Source organism: Glycine soja, chromosome 17 (genome assembly GCF_004193775.1).
Source record: "Glycine soja cultivar W05 chromosome 17, ASM419377v2, whole genome shotgun sequence".
NCBI lineage: Eukaryota > Viridiplantae > Streptophyta > Magnoliopsida > Fabales > Fabaceae > Glycine > Glycine soja.
The window spans coordinates 24007313-24019871 of NC_041018.1; the positions used below are offsets into that span (position 1 = coordinate 24007313).

General features: G+C 33.1%; 2 protein-coding genes across 6 annotated transcripts; both read right to left on the bottom strand.

Annotated features, from left to right (window-relative positions):
* On the bottom strand, positions 1–2720 carry LOC114391581 (mitochondrial import inner membrane translocase subunit TIM14-1-like). Its single transcript, XM_028352572.1, has 3 exons — positions 2646–2720; positions 2355–2533; positions 1–145 (listed from the first exon to the last, which is right to left on the bottom strand). The coding sequence occupies exons 1-3, from the start codon at positions 2718–2720 to the stop codon at positions 1–3; spliced, it is 399 nt and encodes a 132-aa protein (XP_028208373.1).
* A 2267-nt stretch (positions 2721–4987) lies between these two features.
* On the bottom strand, positions 4988–10616 carry LOC114392273 (protein IQ-DOMAIN 1-like). Of its 5 annotated transcripts, none has more exons than XM_028353335.1 (6): positions 10469–10616; positions 9692–9775; positions 8993–9280; positions 7553–7780; positions 7025–7144; positions 4988–6367 (listed from the first exon to the last, which is right to left on the bottom strand). In XM_028353335.1, exons 2-6 carry the CDS (start codon positions 9758–9760, stop codon positions 5687–5689), a joined length of 1386 nt encoding a protein of 461 aa, XP_028209136.1. In that variant the 5' UTR covers positions 9761–9775; positions 10469–10616; the 3' UTR covers positions 4988–5686. The 5 variants fall into 5 exon arrangements, with proteins under 5 accessions (XP_028209136.1, XP_028209140.1, XP_028209137.1 ...); XM_028353339.1 differs by having other exon boundaries at positions 9692–9769; positions 10469–10612; XM_028353336.1 differs by having other exon boundaries at positions 9692–9769; positions 10417–10612.
* Between the last annotated feature and the right edge of the window lie 1943 nt (positions 10617–12559).

Here is a 12559-nt window from a genome sequence, read left to right on the forward strand (position 1 = left end):
TTAAAATGCAGATCCACTTCCCTTTCCCTTCCCAACCATAACCTTTTTGGCTTTGTTTATTTTGGAAGCAAGACTTCCACCCAGATGGTTTGCAACCATAACCCTTCTATGTGCTTCCTTCACCTTGTCAGCAGTTGCATTTTCCCTGATGAATCATGGAACAACATAAATTTAGAAAAGCTTCACGACAAAGACAAGATCAACATTCCAGTCTTGGAGGAGCAAAAGTACAAGGCCTAGTAATATATTTATAGGATGAAGGTAGAAGCATGTTTACTTTTGCCCTCAGAAAAGGAGGGGATCAATATCAAGAGTCATTGAATGTTACAAAGTTCAATTTATTTATTTAAGTAGAAAAACATAACTTAAATGATCTTGCTGAATTTTTGTGAGTGTTCAAAGAAGCGACAATCCTATATAGTTGGAGGATGCATATGCTAATAGGATTTTGCATGTGACCTCTTGATGTGATCCTTACTAGGAGCGGATCGCTTGATACAAGTTACAAAGTTTTGGATAACGCCACTTCCAGAGAGGGAAGATAAGTCAGGGTAGACACCATAAGGATTATCTTGATAAGCCCGAGATTGGTTCAGCGAGGAACCCAGAGGGAAGTTCTCACAAAATTTTATCAAATGCCAAAAGTGCTTCTATTGAAAATGAAATCCATACATATAGTGTATTTGAATGAAAAAAAAATAGAAATAGACATAGGCCTTCAAATCAATTTGGGCCAAAATTACAACGAAAAAATTATAAATAAAAAATAGAACATATTTGACATGGGCCTTCAAATTAGTTTGGGCTTTCAGCAACGATTAATATTTTTAGTAGTGCTAGGCATGACAATGAAACTTGTACCCGTGGGTATCCGCCCAAACCCGTCCCGATTTTGACGGGGAATACCCGAGTTGACCGGGTGCGGGTTCGGGAATTACCCGACTTTTTTAATTGGGGTCGGGGACAACGATGTCACTCCCCGTCCCATACCCATTCCCGTACCCGCCTCGATGATAAAATTATTAAAATTTTATTAATTACTTGTTAATTTTTTATAATTTTTACATAATTTAAGATTCTTTTCTTGATGATTTTTGTAGACAAATGCTCTGCAAATACAAGTAATTCAAAATAAATGTGTAAGAATCATTTTTTTTAAATCAGATTTTCAATATAACTTTTTTACAATTTTTTTTTTACAAATCTAAACTGGGGACGGGACGGGAACGGGGATACCCGACACCCGATGGGCACGATGATGGGTAACAAATTTTAACCCGTCGGGTATCGGAGACAGGTACGAGTATATGTTGGGAAGTCGGGGTCGGGGACTGGGGAGACAATACCCCTCCCTGCTCCTCCCCGTTGCCATGTCTAAGTAGTGCCTCTGCCTCTGGGCCTTCATCCTTCTTCACTTGGACCTTGTTAAGTATGTCTGCTACCATTTGTTAGAGGATATCCACTGACTGTTTGGTCCTACTCCTGATCATAGGTCCCTGTATTTAGACAGTTTTAGGATTCTCATCACCTCTCTGGATGTAGAGACACTCAAGTTGTCTTATCCCCAAGAAGGAAGATCCAAAATTCCTTGGTTTACCCTAGATGCATTATGCATTGGGGATTCATCATCTAGGAAGAATTGGTTATGCATATCTCTACAGAATAATGACTTTTTGGGTGTTCATAGATCAGTTACTAGTAGTTAAACTTTGGTTTTCTTCCTCACTATTTTAAAACCAATACACTTGTTGAACCAATGTAACTTCTTCTCTATATAGAAAGATATAATGATTGCGACATTCAAACATACAAATTTCATAAAATATGAAGATCCAAAATTCATTGTTTTTTCCATCAAGAATAATCAAACATCAAACATACCACTTCCAATCCTGAATAACTGTCATTTTAGGGTTAGCGCACAAGTTAGAAATAACATTGATGATAGTAAAAAACAAAATTAAGTTGACAAACTTGATCTTTTTGTTAAAACTATACCTCATTTATATTTTCACTCCATCAATTTTTTATTGTTCTGCATTAACACTCTCTTACTCACTTTTAATCGTCTCCACTCCTTCATTAGGGAAAGTAAATGAATTTAAAATGGATATAAGATTTCATTAGTGTAAGAATATATGATCAATCAGCAAAACTTAAGGGAGAAAGTAGTAATCCAATTTAAAGATATGACTTGACAAATTAACATAACTACGTCCAACAATGCATCAACATAAACACCATATACTTGATCATTTAACTTCAAGAGTCACTTTCCACCCATAAATAATAAATACAATTTGATAAATTGTTTTAGTTCAAAACACCTATGAGAAATCAAATATCAACGTTACCTGACGCCTAATATTAGAGCTGCTTCTCTCCTTGTCATTGTAGGTTGGAAACCACCATCGCAGAACTTGCGCAATCTGGGTTTTGGGGGTTGTGTCTTGAATGCTTGCCAAGCTTGGATGCCATACTTGCTAGCAAGTGCTGCAGCAGCTACAGCAAGGCCAGCAAGAAATGGTGTCGCCTGATGTACATAGCAGTTTGTTAACAGATAAATTCGAAATTAAAGACAACTAAACGAGGAATGAAATTGTAATTAACATTCTTCATACTAATTATGATGTTTAGTTCAGCACATTCCAACTGCAACTAGTCAAGTTTATCAAGAGTCCAGCACTAATACCATTGAATAAATGATACCTTTTCCACATTTTACAAAAGACTATAACAAGTTTGAAAATAGGAATAGCCTACTTTTGTGAACCATAAGAAATAAATGAAGCATAAGCTTTAATTATGTATTTATTCTTCCAAAATGAATTTTATTACAAGAGAAGGGAGGGGGGGAGGGGCATTATTATTGCGCATATCATTACATAAACGACCATATATGCTTGCTCAATTATTTTATGCTACAGTGACTAGGAATTAATAATGACACCATCTGCCACAACCTCAACCGTATTTAACATCAATACCCAACCAAAAAAAAATGCTGACAATTGCCAAAGGGTAAAAGAGCAAATAATTCCACTAAGGCACAAACATGTACAACACAACAGGGTATGCAGTAATTTTTTAGCCGAATCATTAGATAACTGTGTATTTTTTTTTTCATCCTGTGAAAACTAGTGCATTGCAATCGTTTTCAGATGCATACAAAGGTAAGTATTTTCTCTCGCTCATTGGGACAGTTTTATCGTTGATCTCTATATACCAAATATTTCAAAGTTCATTATTTACTTTTTTTTTTTTTTTTTTGTGTAACTAAGAGGCATATGGGTCAGCCTATTTTGGAATAAAAAGATACTTCCGGACGCGACTTCAATCCCAAGCCAGGATCAAATCCCAACCTTGGTTAAAGGATCAAGTGTCAAACCACTCGTACAAGCAACTTTTTATTTTACATTAAATTTTCATGGTTACATTGGAGACACCTCATGGAGGTGTGGTATAGCGAATGATCAAACTTCCGACATCAACATATCACTTAAATCGTAAAGACTTGAGCAGTGCAAAGAGAGCAAAAGCTCGATAAAAAATGGTAAATGCTGGATTTCATCCTTCAATTTCTTAGGTGCTGAGAGTTAGATTCAAAAGATAAAAATTAAAATTTTGCGATAAATTTTTAATTCATGTGATTATGACATTTCATTTATTTGATTGTGAGCGGTCAAAGTAGTGACTTTTGAATTTGATTTTTAACTCAACAATTTATTATTATTTTAATTCCTAAATCTAATCATTTATTAATATTTTAGTCCTTAAATTTAATTGTACTTCTTCTCGTAAGTAATTTTTAATTAAATCTTACACTACATATAAATTTGATAATAAATGTATATGTTATTGCTAATAATTTAATGTGACATAACACTTAATTGAATTTCTTTTATTATCCTGATATATAGACATGTATCGGACTCAAATTGGATCGCTTATAGTCATTGTCATAGGACAATTACATTAGAGATGAAAGATCTTGGTATTTAATTAAAAATTTAAAAGTGTTTTCAGGAATTAAAATGACAATATGTGTTAAGTTTAGAGACTAAAACGTCAATAAGTAATTAAGTTTGTGAACTAAAATGATAACAAATTTTTAAGTTTAGATACCAATTAAAAAGTCAATTTCTTGACACATGTCAGTCACATAAATGACATGTGACAATCACGTGTCAACCGTTAGTTGTTACATCATTATCCGATGTGTCACATAGGTTTTTTTAGTTAACCGTAGAATAAATTTATCACACTTTTTTACATCCGTGAACCTAACTATCAATGTATGATAAATTAAAGAATGAAAATGAATATTTATCCTGGATTGTTTTAATCTAATATATTTTGTAAGGGTTTTCATGGTAATTATATGTGATTCGCTTTGAATTTAATATTAAATTTAAACCAAACCAAATTAATCTTATACAATTTGAAACCAAAATTAAAAGATTTGAGCTCAGCTACTCTCGAAGCAATGCACGTTTATAACATAACATGTATTATTTGGTTGCGACGCTTTCCGCACATCTCAAATAAGAAGAGTATCAAATTAGAATTAGTCTCATGCAATAAGTCCACACCTTATAGAAGAGATGAGTGAACAAAAATCTCAAGATTATGACCTCCTAGTTACACAATTCCACCAATTAATTGATGTGTAATATTTCCACACGATTAACGATTCCAGATAGAGGGATATTTGTATTATATGCAAATGTCCCAGGTAATATATATATATATATATATATATATATATATATATATATATATATATATATATATATATATATATATATATATATATATATATATATATATATATATCCCGTATCCAGTTTCCTAGTTTTTGCTTCTTCTCCGGACATCATTTCAAGAATGTAACTAATATAGTCAAAATCAAAACCAATAATCCAGAAATTAATTTACAATTAAAAAAATATAAATAGCATACTACCCGACAAGGGTTGCAGTAAACTAAACCAAAAAAATAATTTGTCATAAAACAAACTAGGGTCACTCCTAAAAACCAATCTACCTAGACAGTTTGTTAAGAAGAAATGTAAAAGATGTTTGACAAAGATTTACGAAAATAACTATTTTTTTTTATATGAACAAACTGAATAAGCCAATTTTGTTTTGTATCTCACTCCTGAAGGCACCATCAAGAGGGGAGCTGAAGAAGAGGACCAAAGCAACTATCAAAATCTTCATTCATAGTTCTAAGAGACTTGGGGCCAAAAGAGTAGTTCTCGCATGAGACAGTCTCTATAGACACAACTAATCAAAAGCTTAAGATGCATTAAAATATAATTTGTGCTGAAGTTATTTTAATGTTATCTTGAGTCTTTTAATTGGTTGTGCTAATAGGTGTTATTTGAATAAACTTCTCCAAAAACACTTATAAAAGAAGAAGAAAAATAAAAAAGCAAATTGAATCAAACAGCTTTCTAAAGTTAAAATCAACCTACCTCAATCTGTGGAAAAGTTAGATGAGTGAAGTTATATAAAAGTCGAAGTGCACGAGTTGAGTTTAACTTACGAAAGAAATTTAATTGACTATATTACTTTTGTTTTTCTTCATTTATAAGTGATTATGGAGAAGTTTATCCAAATAGATCCATAGATATTGTGCTCCTACAAGAATTGCTGAAGTGGCAATGACATCCCCAGCACACTACCTTCCCCTTCCATTGCTTACTGTAGCCGCAGCAGCATCCTTATTGTAAACCATTTCCACCTTAGGAGGATCAGAATGCCTTCTTGAATTAGCAGCAGAAGAGGGTGAGAAAGAAAGTCGCTTCCTTGCAGAAACAGAACCACCACCACCTTTTTTTTCAGGTGAATGCCTTATGATTTTGGACCTGGCCTTTGCTGAGCTTGTGGCTGCCATGTAACTTGGAATGGCAGGTGTGCTTGCAAGGCTATCATCATCTCTCACTGAGGATCCTGCAATGCTGTGTCGGCGGTAGCGCTCCGACTGAACACTAAACATGCTTCTTGAGTCCTCATCTCCACCCCAAACACTACTACCCTTTGTTGAGCTTGATGGCCTTGCTTTTCCATTAGTAGATGGTGCCTTTGAATGGGAACTTTGAGGGGCAGGTCTTCTTGCTTTTGAGCCAAAAGGGGAAGGTTTTTTATCTTGGAGAGAGTACAATTTGGTGATTTGCCCTACAGACACGGCACGGCTCGCTGCACTCTTCACAGATGCATGGTCATTGTGATCCACCACAGTGCTATGGCCATCCCATGGCCTAGTAGCCATCCATCTCTCTAGCCAACTCCACCCCCATTGGGGATTGTTTGGATCCATAAATGTTGGATTTAATGACTTTGAAGAGCCCTTCCATGTTTGCTGTTTCAGAAAGTAATTAGTTCTTAGCTATACATAATGAAAAAACAAGAGTTCTGTTGATCAAGATTTGTAAGTCAATCAAAAGCATCCAAACAGATTTATAAGCACACATATAAAGCTGCATCCAAAGCCATACTAATATTGTCAGTTGTCACTAAGTAAGCAAACAACCTTAAATCAAATGACTATTTTATAAGATCAGCATGCCAGAGAATGTAAGGTGCAATAGCATTCTTATATGAATTGGTTTTAATTAATTGGATATCTTTTATCTGGAATTGCAGATAGGTCCTTAAGAAATGCATTAATAAGCAGTGTAATATTATAGAACTGTACCACGGTAATTTCCTATAGCATATCTGTATAATCACTCGAAAAATGGTCTTTCCATAACTTTTTTTAATTAATCTGATTCATAATGCACTTTTTTTAAGAAAAAAACTGATAAATCTTACCTAGTTTAACTTTATTTTTGTTCTACAATTTTCATACACAAACAAATGTTGTATTGTTATGTTTCTTCGGCTATTTTGTGACTAATTAGCGAACCGATCAAGCGACTTAATGTGAGAATGGAATGTGAAAATGGATTTATTTTTTCTGATCCACTAAAAGCCAAAACAGAAAAAAAATGAATGAGGTAGTCTTGCTTGCCACCTGATGTGAGAATGAATAGGCCAAAGCTCTCTCTCTTCTCAAAGCAGCTTCTTGCCTGTGCAACAATTTTGCTTCAATTTGCTCCTTTGACTGCGAGCTATCATCCCATTCTTCTCCAACCTGTTGGAAAAGCACTTTCCATTTCAATACATATTTAAAGAGAAGCACTCATCATCACATATCTTTCATGTCAAGCTCTTGTTTTCAGATGAAAAATTACACATTCTTATCCAAAAAACAGATTAAAACCACGGAACAAGTCATTGGCAGAAGTAAATTAAAAACTACTCTAGATCATGCTTTTCCTGAGAAATTTTTCCTACAATCACCTGCCAATGATTAGAGAATCAGCATATTTACATCTTAATCAACCCAAGAAAACATTAAGATTAGTTCATTAAAGAAAATCGAATTCACGAATCTTGAGCAATTAAACAAAGGCCTTCTAGAGAGCACATCAATCACACTGGTTCTTAACATACTTTCATAAGTCATAACTGAAGAGGAAAATATGCACAGAATTCTTACAGCAGCACGCAACTTCTCAAGTTCTTTTTCATGTTTCTGATGTAGTTGGCGCTGAAGAGCTTGGTTCTCTTCGGACATTCTAATTCTCCTTTCACGAATCTGAGACTGTAATCTTGCTAGAGTTTGCATGCTTCGTAGGGTGCTAGCAGCTTGCCGTTTAACAGATTGCCCTTGTACTAATGTTTTCAACCTCACCAATCCTCTCAACGCACGCAATGCCCTTCTTGCCTACAAGTACCAAAACAAGAACCATTCACTATATATGCCACATAAAGCAACTTTAGTTTAGACACAAAATCTATTCCCAATGAAAGAAGCTGTTTCGAAAAAAGTTTTACACCTTTGAATATAATTATAGCATGCATCTTCACATCGTATCAACAAAAAGTTTTGGTTGATAACCATGCAATTAAATCTAGTTGTACAAAAGGAAAATGAAACAATTTAATATCATCTGAAAATGAATACAACAAATGTAAAATTTCTCCAAATCCATGGAACTTTCTCTCCATGGAAAATCCTGCTGAGCCTGTTACTACTTTTAGCATAATATAACCATATTACTGCACTATTTGACATAATTGTAATTTATGGTAACTTCTCAATTTCCCTCTTTTTTTTATGTAATTACTATTGAACGCATCGTTGCCATTATACGGTATTATTAGGTATAACCTCTTGTAAGGTAGATAGCTGAATATAGTACACTATGGCCTGTTTCAATGAACCTCTCAATAAATACTTATAGGAGAAGAAAAAAGATAAAATGAATGAGTTTCTCCCGTTAAATCCAAATTACGTACTTCAATTTTTACAGAAATTCTTTCATTTAACTTCTTCAAAAGAGCGATGTATAAATTAGTTTTAACATACAAAAGAAGCTTATTTAATTTTATTTCTTAATTTCTTCTATTATAAGTACTTGTTGAAAAGTATGTAAGACAAAATTGATATGCTTCTATTTCTGCTGCTATCTCTGTCATATCAATAACATTAGCTTAATCAATAAAAACCGTGAAGAAGAGATGTAGACATTTATGGTATATAATATAACCAGTTTCATTCTCTCTTTTGCCACGAAAAGAAAGGACACTCATGTTGCAAATCTGTAAACTGCCAGCTTCAACTACCTTATATAACATAGGATGAACAAACTTTGTCCAAAAGGTGGGTGAGATTTTTTCTTTTTTTTATTTTAAACGGTAGCTTGTGACTGCATGGTTCTAAATTAAGGTTGCACTTTCGTTATAATTCTTGATATTATGGGAAATTACGGGGAGATGCGGCTGATGCAGACGCAATTGCAGTTGCAATGCACTTGCAACAAGTCCAAAAACCTCTACATTGCGGTTGCAATTGCAGATGCGAACTGCAATATAGAACCATTTGTGACTTTGTGTATACACCAAAGTTCAAATAAAAAGTAAAAGAAGTCAATACCATATATCCACGGAATGCAGTCTGAACCTTGATGGCTGCAATTTCTTCCTTAGTCCTTCCAGTGTAATGTGGCATACTTGTGAGACGAACAACCTCGGCAGCAGCCTGAGCAGCGGCAACAGCAGCCTCTGCAGCAACAGCAGTGGCAAAAGCCAAAGAAGCAGCATGTTTGCTCTGTTCCTTCTCTGCCTCAATTAATTTGGCATCTTCTATTGGTGGAAGAACAACAGCTGCTTCTGCATCCTTGTCACTGCTTGCTTTCTTTGACTTGTCGCTTTTCTGTTTTTTCTTTTAATGCACAAAAATAAAAGGGTCGTTTGAGTCAGAAACTGTTCATGAAAATCAATAAAAAAAAAATTGAGAAATACTAGCAGCACACTTTCTAACACAATTTAATCCTAAAATTTATTGAGAATAAAAAATCGTGGATCTTACTTCGTATTTAATAACCTTCACTGGTGATTTTATAGTTTCCAACAAAATTTAGACAAATTCTGCAGTACTCTTGAAAATTAAGGATTTGGTACTTTTATATTGGAAAGTAAGCATTCAACTATTAGCCCAAAAAACAACTATACCAAAACCTTTAGATTTCTCTTGATACCATAGAGAGTATATAAGAAAAGTGTGTTAAAAAATGTACTGCTAGTAATGCTAATTCTGTTTCCTTTTTCAATGCTCATAATAATTAAATTAAACCTTGTCTTTTTTGGAATCTGAACTGAAAACTTTCTTCACTGCAGAAAACCAACTTCCTTTTTTCCCCATTTGCAATTTCTGTTCCTTTGATAACAAAGGAAAGACAAATTAGATCTTAATAACACGGTTAAAAACCTCATTTCTATGAATGTGCTTTGAATTCCAAGCAAACCGTTAAAGAAAACACAATTCATGCATAGAATGGGGGACAGGAAACTGCCATGGAAACGTCAACAAAGATTCAACCGTAACTTCAAGCTCTGGAAACAGATCTACGACTAGCGTGTCTGATTAAAAAAAATAATCAGTAATAACTGAAAAGAACAAGAAACTGAAACTAAATAGCAAAAAACGCCACCCAACAAAGAAAAGTAAAAGGCTTTCATCAAGTTTGTTAATGTGGTGAGAACAAATGGATAAGAACCTGTTTCTAAATCTCCTCTTAATAGAAAACTAACAAAAATAAAAATAAAAATGTAAATTTGGTATGCTGTTGTCAAATGAAGAAGAACCCAGATATGATCATTTGAAAAATGCAAATTTAGTATGCAATGGACAACTGGAGAAGAATCCATAATATAGTATATAATCCAAAAAGGAGAAAGAAAGGAAACTATGAAACACAGTACAAAACTTCCAATTTTGAAGGCCAAACAACAACAACAAAAATGGACAAAGTGCAAGAGAATGAGGACCCAAATGAAGTGGGAAAAACATTCCGAGACCTTTGCATGAGAATCCCAGAATCCTGCAAATCAAATTCAAAGGTACACTTACTTGGTGTGGCAGAGTAATAGATCAAGTTGAGGCCCACAACAAGAGAAGAAGAGAGAGAGAGAGAGGGACCAGATCTTGCCTTGAAGGAGGAAACTTCAACTACCGGAAATGTAACATAACAATATCCACATGCTAACTGGGTCCCAATTCTGTTGTGTTTGCTGATTTTAACGTTAAATAACAGACAAACTAAACAAAAACAAGAACAGTTACACAAAAAGTAGCACAAAATGTAATAAAAGAAAGAAATGCTGGCAATAGATTTCTTTAGAGTTTGACAGAAATGTACTTTCTGTGTAAAATACATTATATATTATTCAAAAACCAACTTTTTAGACTTTTGGGTACAGTTAGCGGTAGGTTTTTTTTTTAATTTAAAGTTTATATATATATATATATATATATATATATATATATATATATATATATATATATATATATATATATATATCTGTGTGTGTGTGTGTTCTCCCACTTACTTCTGTCAATTTTTTAAAATAGATTTTTCTTTAAAATATTTGGATGAGTAATATTTAATGTTTAAATATTTTGATTTTATCAACTTATTTTTTTAAATACTATTAATAGTTTTTATACTGTATGAAACTAAATAAAATATGAAATTATCCTTTTGGGTAAATTGTTGAACCCTAGCTATGCAAGCTTTGATTGAATAATTTGATCGGTATCATATTATGGTTATTTTTTTTTCTTTTTTCGGATATCCTCATAAAATATAAGTTATAAAATAATATTAATATTAAAAATGATGGTTAAGACTTAACAGCAACTCTCTCTGAAGTAATTAAAAAATCTAAGACAATTAAAATCTTGGTCAAAGTTATCACATGCAGAATGAGGACCATTTTAAGATAATTCCGTCCTAAAATTGTCTTAAAATATGTATTTTTTTTATTTCTTTATGTTGCACCTATTATATCACATACAAACTATTAATTTAACCTGCACATAAAAAACAATATAAAATCCTCAAATTAGCAACACAATTAGTAGAGAATATATATAATAAAAATGTAGAACATTAGGAATGAGTTCTACATGAATAGATTTGAGTTCTATTTCCATTTCAACTAACCAATTCAATAGCAGAGACTTGTCACAGAGAAGAGACATGGTTAGTCATTAAAGGTTCAGTCGATGTTATTGAACTTCTTAGACTGCAATTTTTCTTATACATGAACAACTTATATAAGATATCACATGCAAAAGAAAAAACTAATATATATTGAAAAGATTGCAAATTCCAATGTACCGAAAATAAAATACATTATTTTTCAAGTATACCATGAATGTTTTAAAAAGCAAAATGACAAACATATATAAGAAGAAACTAATACACCTTTAAACGACTGAAACATTTTATATAAGAAAAATAAATGGGCAAAAAAACTTCAAAGAATCTTGATTTTAGAAAAAATAGTGAATTATAAAGCCATATGTTTTTACTTAATTCTATTTAGCTATCCTCCAATCCAGATTGAAGTACTTGCACTTCAGATTCTGTTGGTGTGTTTTCTTGCAAGTTCTTTGTTTAAGTTTGTAATTAGCCTATTGTCTAGCTTAATCTTTAAATGTTTACTTGATAAATCCATTTGGAAGTCCAAAACTACCCTCTAAGGTCTTTTTTTTTTCTTTTTAAGGAGAGATATATAGTAGGATTAATACAAATTGTTGAGAGTTTATGATGCAATTCTACCCCCCAAGGGCATCGGATAGAAGACTCCAAGAAGATTAGGCCAGAGATACAGGAGAATGTCCTAGGATTCTTATGAGTCTTAGGATAGATTTTGGACCAATGAGCTAAGTATGAGCCCACTTATCTTTGTACATATTAGATTAGGGTTTCATTATTTTTGGGCCTTGTATTTAGGGCTCCATAATGTAGGGAGGGTACCCTAGTACTATAGGATTTTTCAGCCCTTGTATTTTAGGGCACCTAGACTAGTTTTTGTATTAGAGATAGTTTTGTAATTTCACATACATTAAGTGCACTATTTGATGTGTGTGTTGGGAGAGAAATTTAATTGAATTGGGAGAAGCCCAATCCAATTAAATTTTGGACCAGCCTAA